This window comes from Manis javanica, chromosome 6 (assembly GCF_040802235.1).
Source record: "Manis javanica isolate MJ-LG chromosome 6, MJ_LKY, whole genome shotgun sequence".
NCBI classification, from domain to species: domain Eukaryota; kingdom Metazoa; phylum Chordata; class Mammalia; order Pholidota; family Manidae; genus Manis; species Manis javanica.
This window is the reverse complement of record NC_133161.1, coordinates 66,234,956-66,254,685: the sequence shown is the minus strand read 5'-3', so window position 1 is coordinate 66,254,685 and position 19,730 is coordinate 66,234,956. Positions and strand designations below refer to the sequence as shown.

The 19,730-nt window shown below is 38.0% G+C and overlaps 1 protein-coding gene and 1 long non-coding RNA gene across 10 annotated transcripts in view; one reads left to right on the top strand and one right to left on the bottom strand.

Annotated features, from left to right (window-relative positions):
- Positions 1 to 6,392: 6,392 nt before the first annotated feature.
- Positions 6,393 to 11,123, bottom strand: LOC140849905 (uncharacterized). Of its 2 annotated transcripts, none has more exons than XR_012132281.1 (3): positions 10,911 to 11,123; positions 9,276 to 9,350; positions 6,393 to 8,180 (listed from the first exon to the last, which is right to left on the bottom strand). It is a non-coding gene; the product is annotated as an uncharacterized lncRNA (long non-coding RNA). The 2 variants fall into 2 exon arrangements; XR_012132280.1 differs by lacking the exon at positions 10,911 to 11,123 and adding an exon at positions 10,149 to 10,311.
- C1GALT1 (core 1 synthase, glycoprotein-N-acetylgalactosamine 3-beta-galactosyltransferase 1) overlaps positions 10,396 to 19,730 on the top strand; it is a 36,971-nt gene continuing 27,636 nt past the window's right edge. Inside the window, exons 1-3 of one of the 8 annotated variants that reach the window (XM_073238800.1) lie at positions 10,396 to 10,676; positions 11,130 to 11,251; positions 13,939 to 14,050. Coding sequence is in view for 1 of the 8 variants with exons in the window: in XM_017674560.3 (XP_017530049.2) it covers positions 10,670 to 10,676 (7 nt within the window). In the remaining 7 variants the exon portion in view is untranslated. Of the gene's footprint in view, positions 10,677 to 11,129; positions 11,252 to 13,835; positions 14,051 to 19,730 lie in introns of all 8 variants that reach the window. The other 7 variants (XM_073238799.1, XM_037019852.2, XM_073238801.1 and 4 more) reach the window with 7 other exon arrangements.

Genomic DNA, 19,730 nt, shown 5'->3' with positions numbered 1-19,730 from the left:
CAGTGGAAGGACTAGACAGTGTTTGGGAAGTTAGAACTTGAAGGGTCAGGCTTGTGTTTTTCTGTGAACAGGACAAGAAATCACTTGCCAGTGAGAAGATGGCCAGATAACCAAAAAACAGAAGCCAGATTGGGAAGGAACTCAGACCAGGTTGTGCCCACTCATCTGTGTAAGAGGGTAGTATCCTTGTACAAGCAGATCTGGGACTAAGTAAAGCTCCTTTATGGGCTGAATTTAGCCATGCTATAGTTTGCTGACACCTGATTTAAAAGGTTGGCATTAAAAACATGGGTCAAGGAATCTAGTTGGCTTCACTGCACTCAACACCACAAGATTTCTATCTGTGTGACCTTGGGCAAGTACATTCAGCTCTCTGTATCAATATCTTTATCTACTAATGAGTATCATAATAGTACCTGTCTCATAGGGTTGTTACGAGTAGGTGACAGTCCAAGTTAAACATTGAGCAGGTTATTTGGCACTTAATAGATATTCAATTTGGAATTGTTATTTTTGTTCTATTTGTTATCATATTGAGTTAATTGAATATTTTCTGTCAAAGCCACTAAGCCTAACTTTTGGAGGCAGGAGAATAAGAAGATGGTTCAAATGAGTCATTAAAGTTTTAAAACAATAAGGAGAAAGTTACATATTCTTTGTACCATTTTTGTAACTTTCTTACAAAGTCTGAAATTATCTCAAAATAAAAACTATGACTTCTTTGCTGGGATTATTTGGGATAGACGCATCTATGAACACTGACTACTTTTACACTGTTTCGTTTTATGTAATTACACCTTTTCAATTTATCACTTAACTTTTGTACAATCATCACTCTATTTCAGCCATGCTATGGCAATAAGAAAAAGAGTCCATATTTGGATTACAGAGGAAAGGGGATCATACCCATGGGGTACAGATGAGATGCAAGGAGGGGAAATTAAAGTGAGAAATCTTCAAGAATGATAAAAATGCAGGGAGACAAAGTCTAGAAAGGTATGCATTGCTACATTTTTTTTCTTATTTTTTTCCTGGAGTTATTTCCTTCTGGGGAAAAATAAATATATATTTATAAGTATATACTGTGTGCCAGGCACAATACGAGGTGCTTTCACAAATTGTCTCATTTATCAATAAAAATCCCATGAAAATACATTATTGCCATTTTACAATGAGAAAAACTGAAGCTCAGAGAGAATGATTATTTTTCCCAAGACCACAAATAAGTGACAGAGCTGGGAAGAGAGTGTAGCATGGGTTTAGAGTCAGAAACAATTGAGTTAAATGTCCATCAGCAGGTGAATGGATACACAAATCATAGTATATCCTTATAATGGAATACTACTCAGCAACAAAAAGGAATGAATTATTGATAAAGGCAACAGCATGATTTTATTTCAAAGTTAAGTATGCTAAATTTAAAAAGCAAGACAAAAAGGAGCACACATTGTATGATCCCATTTATGCAACTCTAGAAAATGCAAACTAATCTATAGTAACAGAAAGCAGAGCAGTCGTTGCTCGGAGATGGGGTGGGTGTGGCAGGAGAAAACTTGGTGATAGATATGGTCATCATCTTGATGGTAGTGATAGTGACACAGGTATATACATATGTCAAAGCCACATTACAACCTTTCATATTTACTGGTTACTGCATGTCAATTATATCCCAATAAAGAAGTATTTAAAAAGCTTGGCTAGATCTCTGTTATACTACTGACTACTGTTTAATCTCTTGAGATTAATTTCTTTATCAGTTAAAAGGGTTGATAACACCCTGATGTAATGATGAAAATATACAGTGAGTTAAGTGTTTAGTATAGTACTTAATACAATAAGGAGCAGAGGTTATATAAGAAATCTTAGACTTTTGAGTTCTTCTTGGAGCTTTCTCTACTTTATTAATACAGGCATAGCTTGTTTCACTGGGCTTTGCTTCATTATGCTTTATAGACAGTGCATTTTTTACAAATTGAAGGTCTGTGGCAAACCTGCATATGCGTCTGTCGGCACCATTTTCCCAACAGGGTTGCTTATTTCATGTCTCTGTATCAGTTTTGTAATTCTCACAATAGTTCAAACCTCTTCATTATTGTTATATTTGCTATGGTTATCTGTGATCAGTGATTATGACTCATGGAAAGCTCAGATGATGGTTAGCATTTTTCAGAAATAAAGTGTTTTAAATTAAAGTATATACTTGTTTTTTAGACATAATGCTATTACACACTTAATAGACTACAGTATAGTAAAAACATAACTTTTTACATGCACTGGGAAACAAAATATTCATTTGACTCACTTTACTGCAGTATTCGCTTTATTGCAGTGGTCTGCAACTGAGCCAGCAGTATCTCTGATTGTTAGTCATTATTATTTTTATTTATAGCTATAATTCAAACACATCAATCTCACAGCAAAGCCTAGTATCTTTCCACTAGACCACACTAAATTTGGTGATTTGAGTTCAGGGTTTCATCTCCTGATGGGGGACCAGACCCAGAATCTTTGGCATAAAAGCTGTTTTGTCTTTAGCTAACAGTTTGTCCAAGTTGTGGCTACTGTACTCTCCAGCTCCAGAATTTTTCATTTAGTTACTTTTTATAATTCTATCTCCCTTATATCACTTTCCTGGTTTCCTCTGGTTTCCAGTCCTTGTTTTCCATTAGTTCTTTGGGCATATTTAAGACAGTTATTTTAAAATCTGTCCAATAATTCCATTGTCTGGACTTCCTCAGAGATAGTTTCTACCAATTATAGTGTTTTTCCTTTGAATGGGCCATACTTTCTTGCTTCTTTGTATGCCTTGTAATTCTTTTTCATGAAAACTGGACATGTGACTAATATGGTAGCTAGAAATCAGTTTCTCCCCCTTTCAGCATTTGCTGTTTTTTGGTTGTTGAAGGCTGTAGCAGTCACTTTAATGCCTTTTCCCAACTATTGCAGACTGTATTCCTTGTCAATATGATCGTTGAAATCTCTGTTCCTTAGCTTACATTCAGCTAGTGCTTTGACAGAAATTTCCTTGAATGCTAGAACTTCCCAGTCTTTGCAAATTGGCTCTGAGCCAGGGCCCTCCTTCAACTTGCCAGCTTGCATTGTGCAAAGGGATCTGCCCAAGGTGAAAGGTTAGGGTCTTCTCAGGTACTCTCTGGGCATGCGTCTTGCCCTGGGTATGCATATGCTTTTTTTTTTTGGTATCATTAATCTATAATTACATGAAGAACATTATGTTTACTAGGCTCCCCCCTTCACCAAGTCCCCCCCACATACCTCTTCACAGTCACTGTCCATCAGCATAGTAAGATGCTGTAAAATCACTACATCTTCTCTGTGTTGCACAGCCCTCCCCGTGCCCCCCTCAAAATGCATATGCTTTTATAAATTCCCCTATATTCATGGTTGATTTGGATATCCTAATTTCCCAAAGATACTCCCCAGCTTTTTCCTTAGGCAGTCTATTGCATGCTTCAATCATAATCTCTGCCCCAAGTGTCTGAGAGTCGTTAATTCAGCAGGCAGTGTTTTCAAGCTTCTCAGTCTAAGTTCTGAGTTAGGCAAAACAGAGTAGAACACCTTGCATCTGTCTTTCAGGTTGCCCCCTCTGTATTGTCTGCTTGGGATGCTATAACAAAATACCACAGACAATAGAAATTTATTTCTCATAGTTCTGAATGATAAAAAGTCCAAAATTAAGGTTCCAGCCAGTTCAGTTTCTGATGAGGGTTCTTTTCCTGGTTTGCAGACTGCTGCCTTCTGTGCCCTCAACTGGAGAAGACACGGAGCAAGCTCTCGTGTCTCTTCTTATAAGGGTACTAGCCCCACTGCATGGGAGTCTCACCCTTATGACCTCATTTAACTTTATCACCTCTTCAATAGGCCCTACAGTCACACTGGAGGTTAGGGTTTCAATGCAGGAGTTTGGTGGGAGAGGTTGGGACACAATTTGGTCCGTAACACCCCCCAGACTGATTAGAACAGACATCACAATATCTGGGAACAAGGTCAGCTTTGCTCCGTCCAGAACCAGGGAAACAGTTCCACACTGGGAACAGGGGCTGCTGTCATTTTATGACTGCTGTTACTTCAAGACCACTGCTTCTTTATGATTACTGCCCCTGTAAGGCACCAACACTGTTAAGACAGGCCCCATGCAGGGGAGAGTGTAGGGGAAAGACAAGTAAAACCACCACAAAATCTCCTTACTGTTTTAATGTGCCTTCTTTCTTGATTCTGTGCTCATTTTGTTGCTGTAAGCTTTGAACCATTTTCCACAGTTCTCACAAAACTGGTTCTGACAGTTCTGCTTGTTTTTCAGTGTTTCTGTGGGAAACCAGAGCTTGGAGTGCCCTACTCTGCCATTTTGCTCTTTATTCAAAAGACTTAATTTTTGTATGTTTTTCAAAACCTATGTTATTACTCAGACCATAGCTTTCAAAATGCTTTTTACTTCTTATAAATGAAATGAATGATTAAGATCACTCTTAAAGAAAATGAGATGTATGAGGAGTATATTTTAAAAAAAGAAAAATTATTCATTCAAACTAACTTAACACACAAGAAAAAGTGTAACTTAATATAAGAATACATTGTAGGGATCCTTGGAACTCAAGAAGAACCAGGCCACTTGCAGAATGGGGGCTACAGGAAATCTATGCAAAGCTATAATGTAACTCTTCCCCCACCCCCACCCCCAACCCCCTCTCAACAAGCACTACAGCACAGGATCACTTTTCTTCCCACATAATCTGCTTCATTTCTCTCTCTTCCTACAGAGTGGATTCTCCTTACCTTGGGCATACACATTTGGATTGCAAGCCCATTTGGGGTTATAGTTTCAGTGCTCAACAAAGAGCTACTAAGACTTTTCTTCCAATTCCAAATTCCCCTGATGAAGTTCCTTCAAGGATCAAACTCTATCCATTCAGCTATGACCAGGAAGGGAGTAGAGTCTTTTCATATGAACATGGTGATGGGGACCCAACCTATATGTGGAAACTAGAGGAAAAGGGAGCTTCTCAATGGATGTTGGACAGAAATCCAACAAAGTATATACCACAAGCCATTTTCAGATTTAAATATAATTTTAAAAAAAGAAAAATTGTGCCATATTATGCAGCTAAAATGTGTCAGACAGTTCATTCTTTACAATTACAGAGGTAGCATACACATTTATAATTTACTTATAAATCGCTTAGGGATATCAAATTAAAGCCATCTTCAACTATTTCATTTACAACAAACATTTTCTCCTTTTGTTGAGCCACCAACGAAAACAATTAAGGAATATTCTGATTTTTATTTCAGGGAACTAGAAGAACACAGAGTAACCCCTAGGAGCCCAATCTTATAAATTGAGAATATTTTTCTAGATGACACAAATTCCTCAGTGCATTCGTGGCAGCCTCTGCTTTCCAGCTATTATGTTGTGAGTCATGCTGAGCCCTCTTCACTTGAGGCTAAAAGTATTTCCTAGACTTCGTTTTTTTTCCTTATCTCTTCCTCTGCTCAATTCTCCATCTTTATCCCTTTATGTGTCAGTCAATTCAGAATGTAACACTAGCCTTTCCAACTCTCTCAAAATCTTGGAAGATTTTGTGAAGATGTAGCTTCAAGGAATAAAAACTGTTTGGAAAATGCTCTCTTAGTGTCCATACAGTTAAAAATACTTTATCCTGGCAGGCATTTTCAGTATGAAATGAGAAGCTCTGTTGAAAATAATATTATTGTCAGGAAAGGAAACTCTGTTCTTTTTTTTTTTTTACTAGACATCTTCCCACTCAAGTTAATAAAGGTGGTAAGTAGCAGGCGTCATCTAAAACCACAAATCATCTGATGTCTAGTTAAGCCAATAGTTTTAATTAATTTGGAATCATAGCAGAATAGCAGAAAGCAGAAAGAACAATTAAGCAAAACTAAGGAGCTTGGATGATTCACCCACTACATGTTTAGGACTTGAAACTTACAGTAAGGCTCTATCTTACTCATCCTCACTTACTTACCTCTGGGGTTAGCCATTCCACGAAACCAGGCACTGTCAATAATTACATAATCATAATTTACCTCTGATGTTCCACTGTAGAAAGCCTTCCCCTGTGTGTCCAAGTCCTTCTCTCTAAAAAGGAAACTCAACCATTTATTTTCTTGCTGTTGGGTGCAATTTTTCTCTAGGATAAACCCTTAGACTCAAATCAAATTATTGGTTAAACATATGTTTATTACTAAGTATGTTTAACTACCACTGTTGCCATAAAGAGAGGCACACACCCAACCACAATTACAAATTAATTCATGAAAAGAAAAAGGAGCCAGTCATAATGATGTATTTTTTAAAGTGCAATAAATTTTCAACAGGCTAATAAAATAAGATCTGACATATAATAACCTACCATCCTGCCATACTTTTAAATCCTAAATGCTTACTATGAGCGACACCAGTATTTCACAAAGGTACACAGTAAAATCACTAATAAGTTTCATTCTTGAAAGAAAAGTCTTCACAGAGTATACACCTTAAATTTTTAATGCTTAACTGATTAAAAATAAAATAGGATAGACCTCATGAGCCTAACATAATTAAAAGAATGTTAATGCTTTACAACTACACATACATCATTGGCTGCCTTTTAAGGCAGATTGGGATTATTTTCCCCAATTTATGGACAAGAAAATTGACATTTAGAGGATTTCAGTGACTTGCCATGGGCTGCTCAGCTAGTCAGTGATAAACTGGAAGCATTATTCAAGTCTCAAGGGTTTTATTGCTCTGTTCATTATATGTTTCTTCCAGAATAGTTGGAAGTTTAGATCTCAGTAAGAGCCACAGTTGATTTTTCTATGATCATGTCAGAAAACCCTTATGTTAGGGCATCACTGATCAAAGAGAATACCAACACTGTGTTACCTTTAAAGTAAAAAAGATACATTCTACTTCATTCAATTGTTTACTCATTCAAACAACAAATACTTAAATACCCAAATATGTGCCAGGCATTGTGCTAAGGCTCTATTATACCCAACTGTATTAGTTATCTTTACTGCATAACAAATTATCTCATAATGTTATGGTTTAAAACAACAAATATTTATTACCTCAGTTTCCATGGGCAAGGAATTCGGGAGCACCCTAGCTGGGTGGTTCTGGCTCAGGATCTCGCTTGAGGTTCAGTAAAGATTTAATGAGGGAGGTGGTCATCTGAAGGCTTGACTAGGTCTGGAGGATCTGCTTCCAGGTTCATTCATACGGCTATTGTTGGGAGTGTACAGTTCCTTGCTGGCTGTCAGCTGGAAGCCTTAACTGCTCGTAATGTGGGGCCCTTTCTAAGTTGCCAAAGTGTCCTTACCACATGACAACTATCTTTCCCCAGCAAGCAATCACAGAATGAGAACAAGAAAGCTGGCCTGTTTTATAATCTCACCTAAAAGTCACACTACGTCATTTCTAATTTCTGTTCATGAGAACAAGTCATTAGGTATAGTTCAAACTCAAGGTAAGGGGAATTAAGCTCTACCTTTTGAGGGAAGAAGTGTCAAGGAGTTTGTGGACATATTTTTAAACTATTGTACCAATACTGAACACAATTCAATTTACAGAATTTAATCTAATCACTACAAAAAGATGTGTTTATTTAATTGTAATATTTGGATATTAAAGGGAAAAACTAAGTGCATTAGAGTGTTTTTGCTGTTGTTGTATGTTTGTTTCCACATTGTGTCTTCATGTTCATCTCTCCCTATTAAAAAATTCTACCTGTAATGTTAGATGACTAAATAAATGATGACTTTTCCCATCTCATTATATCAATTAGGAAATGCATTCTGTGCTCATAACAGAAAACCCAGACAACAAACCTTTAATAGGAAGGATTTCTTTTCCCTCACACAACGACTAATTCAGAAATGGGTGGTCAAGAGCTGGTAAACTGGTCCTCCAAAGCAATTGTGAACCCATGCAGGGCTGGCTTCCTACATGATTAATAGTTTGTGAGGCTTTTGTTATTATGGTTAAAACATGGCTGCTCCACTTCCAGCATCATGTCACTGTTCCAGGTAAGGAAAAGGATGGGTGCAATTCCAATGGCTAAAGGGACGTTTCTTCCATCAAGCTCTGAGCCTTCTCTAAATAACAACCACTTTCATTTTGTTGATGGGTCACATGGCCAACCATGGCTTACAGGAACCTGGGGAAGTAAAATTTTTAACTGGACACGCTGTTACCCTGAAAAAATCAGAGTTCTAGTAGTAAGGAAGACAATATACTGGTTTAAACAACTAGCAGTGTCTACTCTACCTTGTTCCAAGGATCCTGGACATACATTATTCTGCTCCAAGGAGCTCTGGCATATACTACTGAAACACCAGATAGACAAACATACTGTCCAAGGTTTATCTATGTTTCAATGGGAGAATCTGGTTTTTTTTCATCCTACATATAAAGTACATTTTTCAAAGCAATCAGTTTCTTTTTCCTAGTTGATAATGTTGCAGAATTCACTGATATTAATGTCATTTTTAGGAATTTGCCCAAGGAGATAACTGAACAGCTGTACAAATATACAAGCATAAGAAGTTCATCAAATAGTTGTTTATAATACTAAAAATTTGGAAGAAAACATAAATATCAATCAATAGAATGTTGGTTAGATAAATCATAGTATATTCATTTTATGGACACTGAAAGTTTTAAAAATGTTATTCATGATATATTGTTCAGTAAGAACTGTGTACACAAAAATATCCAGTTTGTGAAATACTGTATTTATATGTTTTTATATGTTTTCTATACTTTATTTCTGGAAGACTGTAACACTCACTTTTAAAAATGATTATCTCTGGATTATGGGAATTTGACAAAAAATTTTTTTTGGTATTTGAATATATATCATTTCATGAAAATAGAGCTGTTTTAAAAAATACTCAAAAGTGTGGTAGGACTGATCTGGTATTGTTCTTATCAACACTTCTTACACATTCTATGGCTGAACTTATTCTTAAAAAGGTTTCTTATCTTTGCTCACTGGAAAATGTTATTCCTTACTTACTATAAACTTCAATAAAATGAGGTAAGCAATCCTGAGCTTTTTTGTTTTGTTTTGCTTTCTATTTGGAATACTGTGACCTCAGGAAGGGTGTTTTTTCCCTGTTTTACAGTGGCTGTTGGGGAAGAGGTTGAAGCTGGGCAATAATTATACACACGTTGGGGGGAAGAGAAGAGGATGGAGTTAAGGATGTATGGGAGAGAAGTCTGGAAGCATGGGCCAGGAAAGAGCACTAACCTGGACTTCGGGATACTTGCCCTGCTCTTCTAGCATGGGCTTATCAGGGTGACTTTCAGACCTCGGTTTTCTCATCTGAAAAATGAGAGGTCTGGTAAGAGTTACTAGTATTTTAAAATTCTTTTAGAAGATTCTTTTAGATCTAGTAAAGGCAAATAATTGTAAACTACATTAGAGCTGAATCTAAACAAACTAGCAGAACATAAAAACAACCTACACACGTTATTTTTCCCAGGCATTTTAAGTAACTTGCCAAAGTTACACAGCTAATAGTTGGGGGGACCAAGATTCCAGCCCAGAGCCCACACTCCTAACAGCTATGCTGAAATGCACTTGAGAATTGCCTGAGGACGGCATTTAAAAGAAGCAGGATAGTTTTCTCAACCTCAAACTAGGCCTAATAGATGACGATTAATGCCGATAAAGCTAAGACTTTACCCCCACCTCCTGACTGCTGTGGGGTTGCATCAGCGGCCTGCTGGCTCCTCCCTCTAATTCACTAACAGCTTTCTGACTCAAAGTCCTTTTGCCAATTAAAGGAGAGGTGAATTTTACAAAGCCCGAGGAAGCTCTTCCTGCCATTGCTTGACAGCACTTAAGTTAACAGAACCAGAAACCACGTGTGACTACAGAAGGCTTTGCGGTATCACTAACTGGGTTTTCAGCCCTTCCTGGTTCACTTATCTGGTTACCCAGCACGTTTGCATACCTCACCTTGCTGTATTTTGTTTCATTAAGGCTAGAGACATACTAAGAGAGTACGTGGGAGAAGCGGGGGTGTATGGGGGTGTGAGAGGATACGGGAGGCAGGCTAGAAGTCAAAGACTCCTGCAGGGTTAGAGCCTGTCCGTCACACAAAGGTTCCTTAGGTACCTCCAGCCTCAGTCCTCAAGGTCCGGAAGCTACTGTTAGACCCTTATAGAACATGACCAGGAAGGAAGACGCCGGGAGCGAGCAGCCGCAAGTGGGCTGCGACTATTTCTCACAGAAAACCAGGCTTCCCAGACCTCCTCGCAGAGGGCGGAGCGTGAGCGCGGCAGCCAATCCGGGTGTCCGCACGTCGCCGTAGCCCCGCCCCGCCGTGCCCCTCCACTCCCCGCCGCCCTTCCCTGGGGCTGGTGCGGCGGCGGCGACGTCAGTGCTCGGAGACCCCTAGGTGGCGGCTGCGCCGTCGGCGGGCCGCGGCGTGGACGCGCTGCGGGGAGGGGCGGAGCGAGCGGGCGGGAGCTGAGCCTGTCTCTCCCGCCGCCGCCGGGGAATAATCTGGGCGGCAGCCGGCTGCCCGGGCTAGCGGCCGTGAGCCACTTCTGCGGCTGCTGAAAGGAAGAGAAGGTCGCCGGTCTCGGGTCGTCCCCCTCTCCGCCCCCAGGCGGGGCGAGAGGGAGCCTCGGCTAATGTCAGGTATGGCCGACAGAGGCGCCCTCAGGCAGCGGGTCCAAGGTCTCGGCTCCCCTCGCCCTCCCCCCTTGGAGTGTGTGCGGGGAGCGCGGAGGGTGGGACCAAACCGCTGGCGCGGCCAGACAGGTGTCTCGGGGTCGCCGCCGGGGCCGGGAACGTGGGGAACTCCTGAGGAAGGCGCGGGGCACTTCCTGTCCCCGGCGCCTGTGCGAACTGCCCTCGGGGCTGTCTGCCTACCGGGCCACTATTTTGTTGACATGTAGTCTCCCCTTGGTGGTGGGTCCTTCGCTTTTGCCCTCGCGCACCCCTTCCCTCGGGCGCGCCGCCTGCCGTCGGGTGGCGAAAGCGAGTCGCGGGCTGCGCCCCGTGTCGCCGCTGAACCACTTAGCGGTCCTGCCCTGTCGGGCCCTCCCTGCCGCCCTCCTACCTGTGGGTCGGGCGGGACGCGGCGCTCAGGTGTGGGCACCTTCCGCGAGAGCCGCGGGGCTGCCACGGCGCCGGAGCGCCCAGCGAGCAGGCGCCTTCCACAAGTGCCAGGGGACGACTTCCTCGGGGCTCTCTTGGATCTTCATCTTCAGGTTTGTCTGGGACTGATTTATTTTTTATAATTCCCTGCCTCTGGCCAAATAAACAAACCAGGTGTGTTTGGGGCCCTTGATGCGTGGGAGTAGATTTTTCTTCTCCATTTCACCCCCCAAAGTGGAATATGATTAGTAGGTGCTGACAATTGGCCGTACAGCCTTGAGTTTGGAGAAATTGTATGCTCTTAAAAGATGAACGTAATTTAGAAATGCGGATTTATTCTTACCTAGCTCTTACGCTCTGGTCAAGTTGAGTAGATTTACAATCTAGTTCTCTAAATTCGTCATAGCCACTGTGCTATATCCTTTTAACGCTTTTCAGACTGTAAACTTGGGCTCATCATGAATTGATTTCATTATGAATTTTAAAGTTAATTATTAAGTTAGGACTTTAATGCATCACAGTGACGAGGCCAATGTGTAAGGGACAGAAATATGTTCATTTACTAAATGTTGGGGGTAGAACCCAGCTCCTCCTGGATGCCAGGAAAAAATGTGCATGATTACAGCTGTTTAATTCTGGGGTAAGGTTAAACAGTGAAAAACTTAGGTTTTTAGGAGGTGTTTAGACAACTTTGCACTCCCTTATAAGATAAATAAATGTCAAATGAGCCTTATGCACACGATAGTGTGTATTCTAAGTATTATATATAGCAAACAATATTTTCTGTCAGCCTTAGTATATATTGATTGGCAATATAAGAGAATATAAAGTTTCACGTTAACTCTTTTTACCATATGTTAAGTAAAACAATGATTTAGTAAGGAAAGTATGACTCATTTAAAATTCTTCACAGGAAAAAAGTATGTTTTTTCTGTACGAGTGGAGAATTATTAAGTATGTCTTAAATTTGCCTGGATTGTGTTCTTCTCTATTTTTTTACTTACGGTTCAGCATTTTAAAAATATTTTGTGGTTACTACCAATTTAAAGGTAGATGTGGTTTTTCTTAAATGATTTTGTGTGTGTGTGTGTGTATAGATTATACTAGTCTGTAATTTCTGAGTAAATTCAGTATCCAGAAATTCTTAGAATTTTATCACAAACTTATTTAGGAGTACATACAATGAATTCATGTTCACCTAATCATAGAAATACGAAAATGGTGGTACTGCTTGCATATTCATTCTATGATGAAAATTGCATCGCACAGCTTATAAACTTTATAAACCATGTTAATTTAAAACAGTCTTTGGTGAATTCATTGATTGTAATTCTTTTGACAGTACAACTCTTAACACATAAGTGGAAAATGGGCAGTTTGATGCTGATACTCAATTCATTTTTACCTAAAATTTTAAGCTTTCCAATACAACCATGTTACTTTTTGAAGGCTTAAGTCTGAGTAAAGAGGCTAGTGTAAAACTATTGCAAGGTGGAAAGAAAGGTATGACAGAACCACAAATTCAGTGGGATTTAGGTCATTCTTTTAAAAGAAGGAATTGAAAAAAAAAGCAAAACACAGATTTGTTCCATAGAAGAAAAGTTAGTATTTTATCTTAAAAGCTAAATGTGTACTTAAGTTTTCATTTTGTAACTTATTATAATGTCCAAGGGTAAAATACATGCCCAAATCTGCAATGTGTGAAAATTGGACAAAAGAAGAAAGAAACTAGTATTTGTGAAATAGGGAAGCCCATAAGAAGATAAGAGGAACCTAAGAGGAAATCTGAATAAATTATCTAGAACTTGTAGTATAAGCCTTGCACACTGAAGGGACAGAGATACTGAGGGCAGGGAGAGGGAATATTAAATTGGAAAGATTCTGAAACAGGAAACCTGATTAGTTTATAATGGAAGCTATATATTAAAACATTTAAACTGGTAGAAGTTGGATAATGGGCAGAATTTGTAATTGTATGCAGCTTGTTGTAGTCATTTGTATTCTTGGTCATTGTATTAGTTTCCTAGGACTGCCCAAACAAGTACAACAATCTGGGTGATTGAAAACAACAGAAATGTATTGCCTCATAGTTCTAGAGACTGGAAGTTTGAAGTCAAGATGTTTGCAGCCCATGCTGTCTATGTTTTAGGCAAGAATCTCTTCATGCCTCTTCAGCATTTTGCACCGCTGGCAATCCTTGGCACTCCTGGTGTACAGCACTATCACTCCAGTCTCTCACTCTGTGGTCACATGGCATCCTCCCTGTGTGTCTCTGTTTTCATGTGGTGGTCTCCCTCATAAGGATACTAGTTACATTGGATTAGGTTCCACCCTGATGGCCTTAACTTGATTTCATCTGCAAAGACCGTATTTCCAAATAAGGTCACATTCACAGGTACTGGGGTTAGGGTTCAGCCCCAGTCTTTTTGGGGACACAGTTTAACCCATAACAGTCATATAATTTTTCTTTCACAATGTTCAGTAAACTGTAACACCATATAACAGACCAAATCAGAGGTACAGTGGTAACAGAGTAGGGGTTATCTAAGTTAATTTATCTCAGTGCCAGTATGTCTTGCCAATAGGTTTTAGCCCCGGACAAGTTCACTCTGGATTCAATGAGACCAAAGAAATGACTGTGGAACGTTCTTGGGGTGAAAGAGTTATTTATACCCAACTTTATTCCCACTATGGCAGGTCAATCACTAGAATCCTGTCCACTCAGAGCTAGTCTGCGTGTCATCTCATTCTCTGTCCTCAGTGCTGCCACCACTCCAGTCTCATCTGTGCTCTCCTGCAGCCTTGCAGCCGTGCCACTGTGACTCTCAGAGCACTGGGCGGAGCTCTTTATATAGAGTCAATAAAGATGTATTGACCACATGTGTCTGATGTGAGGAGCCGACCAGGACCAGGTGAGAATCCTGGTCATAGGAATCTTCACTTTATCCACACTATACTATACAGAGATAAAGCACTGAATAAGCAGACAAAAGTCTCTGTCCTCATGGAGCTTACATTCTAAACCATTGGTTCTCAGAATGTCTCTGAATCCTCCGTATCGTCTGGAAATTTGTTAGAATTGCAAATTTTCAGACTCTGTCCCCTCCCCCCACCTTGATTCAGAAATTGGTTCAACAAGCTTTCCAGGTGATTCTCATGCAGACTCAGGTTTGAGAACCACTGATCAAGATGAAGAAAAGGGACAATAAACAAGATGAGTAAGTAGACTATGTAATATATTAGTTGTTAATTGGTGCTGTGTAAGATGGGGAGGCCATGGAAGACCCCCTGAGAAGTAAAGGCCTGAAGGAGTTGGGGAATGAGCCATGCATCTGAGTGAGTTGTGTTCCAGAGAATAGTAAGTGCAAAGACCCTGACATGAGGAATAGCAAGGAGTCCAGAGTTAGAACACAGCAAGGGAAACAGTTATAGGTTCAGTTTATGAAATTCGGCTTTGTTCTTTTTACCTACAAAAACCAAATCCTAGGGAGATCTGAAAGAGGAGTAGGGGTAGGATGGCACATTGTATGAGGTTCATCGAAAGGTTTTGACTTTTTCTCTGAGTGAGATTGCAAAGACACTGAAGGATCTCAATTCACAAAATAAAAATGTAAAAATATATTTTCTTCTAGTTTTGTTTTAACTTCAGTTTTTAAAATACTGAAATCTTAGGAACATTTGGATTTGAAAGAGAAAGGTAGGGATCTAGCTGGTTGCTTTTTATTTTTTCCCAGGAGATTAATTATTTCAATATCATTTCTTGAATAACCCATCTTTTTCTTGATTTGAAATGCTGTGTGTATTATTTATTAAATTTCCATATGTACTTTTTTAAAAATAGACTTCTTTATTTCTGTGTGATAAAGACCATTCAGGGATATGTATAGATATCTTTAGGCTGACAATGTTAGGTTAATGAATTTGTTGCTATGAAGAAGACTACGCACCAAAGAAACTGGCAACATTTTGCTTAATAGAAAAGGGACAAGATTATAGGATTTTGGGGAGAGGTGGATTTAGCAAAATTTAAATGAAGCAGTATTTCTTAAGTTTAAAGCACAGCAGTACTGTGTGTCAAGGGGTTAATTACATCAGGCCTAGACTGCGAAGCATTCTCAGAGTCCTGTTTCCTTGAAGACTACAAAGTTAGATAAATGTGGAATGCTGTGTCTGGGAAATCTTTATCTGAAACTCTGAGTTGGAAATTGAGGCTGCTTCTTTTTGATTAATGGATTCATCATCCATGCAAGAGCAGGATGTTGCAGTCTCGCTGGTACGCTTTCAAATAACATAGTTGTGAGACTGGTTGTAGAGAGAGAAAGATTCTCAGCACTATCTCTTAAGTATTAATTAAAAGCATTAAAAAACTTTTTTTTTTTTTTACTAATAAATTCACATTGATATGCCCGTTTGTCCTGAATATCAGATTGTCTTAGTTACTTTACTACTCTTTATTATAGGTAATATATTTTAACATCTCTTAGGCTTAATCTACCATCCAACCCCCAATGTCCATCCCAATTATAGTCACATGTTTATTTTTCCAAACAACATTTAGAATAGTTTTTACCACATTACTTAATTTTTTAAAATCTTATAGGTGTGCTTGATAGGCTTATAATCCACCCCTCATCACCCCTTCTAGACTTTCCCAAGCATATTAACATGTTTATTTTTCTCAACTTTTCAAATACTTTTTGCCAAGTTATTTAACTTTTTTAAATCTTGCATTTTAGTTGGGATGACAAATACAGAAAAATGTGGAGAAAATCAACATTTTTTTCATTTAATTTTTTTCAGTTTTTTTATTGTGTTATAATATAAAATTTGCCTTCTATGCCATTTTTAAATATATAATTCAGTGGTATTAAGTACATTTACATGCAACTATCACCATTATCTAACTTCAGAGCTCCTTTCATCTTGCAAATATGATACTGTATACCCATTAAACAATAACTCCCCATTTCCACCTCCTTCTAGTCCTTGACAACCACCATTCTACTTTTGTCTCTATGATTTTAATTAAATGTCTCATATAAGTGGAATTATATGGTATGTATCTTTTTGTGACTGGCTTATTTCACTTAGCATAATGTCCTAAAGGTTCATTCATGTTGTAACATATGCCAGAATCTCCTTCTTAAAGGCTGAATAATAGTCCATCATATGTGTATAACACATTTTGTTTACCCTTTGATTTGCTGGACAGTTGAGTTGTTTCCATGTTTTAGCTATTGTGAATTAATGCTACTATACTCATAGGTATGAGTGAATCTGAAATTGTGGGAATATTTCAAAAATAGAGATAGTTTGAGACTTAGTACAACTTGATTTTAACTTGATTGTGAAGTGTTATATAATTTTTGGAATTTGCTTCTTATCCTTACATACTTTTCAGGATTCATAAAATTCCAAAGTCCTTCCTAGTGCTAAAGGTTTTGTGACTGTGATGCTCATAAAATATTTTGGAATCATTAATTAGAGACTATGTTAATTATTTCTATTTCTGTAGTCTTAATAAGTAATAGAAAATATTTTTCATTTCTCTTTCTGAATTATGTATTTCTATTATAGTTTGTATGATTTGACTAATATCAAAGGAAATAGCTTACATAGTTCATGTTATATATCTAAGTTATAGTTTTGTGTTAAAGAAATATAAAAGCTTTACATGATGGGCCATAGATTATTTTTTTTTTTAGTTAATTTCATGGAAAAAAAATATATATTTGGAAAATTCATTTACTCTGTTCCTCATCAGTAAAACAAACATTCATCTGACTGTATTTTACAAGCAAAGCAGTGTCTTAGGTACTGGAGATAACAAGGTAAAAGTGCTGCTCTTCTTGAGCAGGAAAGAGGTAGACAAATATTTACTTAACAAAAGGTGCTGGAAAAACTGGATATCCACATGCTAAGGAATACAACTGGACCCTTACCTAACACCAGGATGAGAAGTACATAGTAGGTGGTATGAGTGAAGGAACAAGGAAACATTTGATGAAAGAGCAGTTAATTTGACCATGGGCAGAGGGGAAGAGTGGTCATGGAAAGTATTGAAACTAAAGTAACCTTGGAGAAATAATTATGAATGTATCCAGTTGACAGAATCAAGGAGGACACTCAAAGAAGAAGGCATAGAATGGCCAATACCTTTTTTGTTTCTGGGAACATATGAATTTTTTGCATTCTCAATAGAAATTAAAGGCATAAATAAATGGAAAGACATACTTATGTTCATGAATTGGAAGAATCTATATTATCTACAAATTCAGTGCATTTTCTATCAAAATCCAATGATAATTCTTGAAGAAATATAAATGTCCATCATAAAAATCCATATGGATTTCAAGAGCAGAATGCCAAAAAGTCAAAACAATCTTGAAAATGAGGAATAAACTAGAGGATCCACAGTTTCTGATTTTAACATTAGAAAAGAAAAGCTACAGTAATCAAAACGTGGTACTGCCGTTTTGACATACAGACAAATGGAATAGAATAGAGAGCCCAGAAATAAACCATTGAATTTTTGGTCAAAAGATCTTCAACAAGGAGGCCAAGTACATTGGAAGGGCAAAGGACAGCCTTTTCTGATGAAAGTTTCTGGAAAAACTGGGTATCCATATGCTGAAGAATGAAGTTGAACCCTTACTTAACACCATATACAAAAATTAACTCAAAATGGATTCAAGACCTAAACTGTAAAACTATCGGTAAACATAAGACAAAAAAATCAGTCACAACATTGGAGTTGGCAATGATGAGTAAGGAGATGCCACAACCCCTTATTTCAAGCCAGCTAATGTTTATTGCATTATTGTCATGAAAAGCATCTGTTCGTGACTCTTGAGAGACAACATACTATTTTTTGCCTTCAGGAAGTTTACATTCTGTAAACAGGAGAAAATTCACCAATGACTGTATCCCTAGCTCCTAGGACAGTATTGGACACATTGAAAGATGCTCTATCAGTAGCAGCTTCCAAAGAGTACATAAAACCTCACAGTCAAGTTAAAATCAAGCTGTATAAATCTCAGACTGTAATTCTGTTGTTTCTAATGTTCCCACCAATTCCGGGTTCAGAAGATTAAAAAATCAGTATGCCTTTTACTGTTCTGTGTGTTCCACATGTTTTTGTTTTTGCTTCTTTAGTGGTTTCTGTAATACCCAAAGTTAATGCTATGTTATACTGCATTATATCAAAATGAAGAAAGGGAGAAGGGAAAAGAGTGCCTTATGGATTCCCTTTCACAGGTGGTGCTTAGTGGCTAACACTCAGACTGGGATTTCCAAGCCTGAATAAACCTGAGTAAACCAGGAACTTTAAAAGAGAATTAGATCTAAACCAAATGAAAAGAGCACTGAAGAAAGGAAAAGTTGTGCTTTCCTGCTTTAAATGGTCCTCTGTCAAGAAGGGAAGTTGAATATAACATGTTACATTTTGGGGTTCTATTCACCCAGAAATCAAAATTCCTATTTATTTCATTATCCAGCAATCTACCACCCACCATTCAGTATTTTTGGAGAAAAAGATTTTTAGTCAGAGTAATTCAGCAATCCTCAAAAGTGTGACCCAAAGTTAGACCCTTTCAGGAGGTCCATAAGGTCAAAATCCTGCTAATATCATGATGTCATTTGCTTTTTTCACTCATTCCCTTACAAGTGTACATTCAGGTTTTTTTAGGAGCTACATAGTATGTTGCAACAAATTGAATGCAGAAGGACATGGAATTCCAGATCCAGTTGCTTTCTATTAAACCAGACAGTGGGGCTTGCAAAAATTTGAAGCCGTGACAACTTCTATTTTTTTCTAGAAAATGTATTTTCCATAAAATGTTATTTATGCTAATAGGTAGTGGATTTGTTATTATTTGTGAATAAATAGATATTTAAACTTTCTCCTGTTTTAATTTCTAACAAAAACCTAATAAATATAACACACATAAACAGAAATCGCTGAGGTCCTAATAAATTAAGGATTTAAAGGGATCCTGAGACAAATTTTTGAGAGCTGCTCAAGTACTATATGCTCATTAAACTCAACATGGGAAAAATATGGAAGGAACAATATTAATTGCTACTAATCCCACACTGATATTAGAATTGAAATTAGAAGTAAGAACATGTTTTGCTATATTTTTCCTACTTTCTTTTTTGAAAGATTGTGCTTTTTTCCCACAGTTGCATCCTTTTTTCACTTGTGTTCTAACCATGTTTCTGTGTTATATACTCTTCAAAAAAATTTTAGTTATGAGTGTAACTTAGTTTATATAATTTTCCATTTTATTGATCTAATTTTTGTCTATGAATCTTTACTCAGCAGATACTTGAAGGCTTATGTACAGGTACTGTTTATAAGTGCTTTTTTATATTTAATTAAGATGATTTCCTTAGAGTAAGAGTTCAGTCACTGAGCTACACTTTGAAAACAAAGAAGGGAATATGCTAAAAAAAATCTTGTCTTTGGAGTTTTCTTAATAATATTAGGCCACATGGCAAACTATCAAAAGTATTAGGAATTTACATACTCTTTTAGCCTGCATGATGTTGTGGAAATATTAAGGTAATGAATTTAAAGCACTTAAAAGA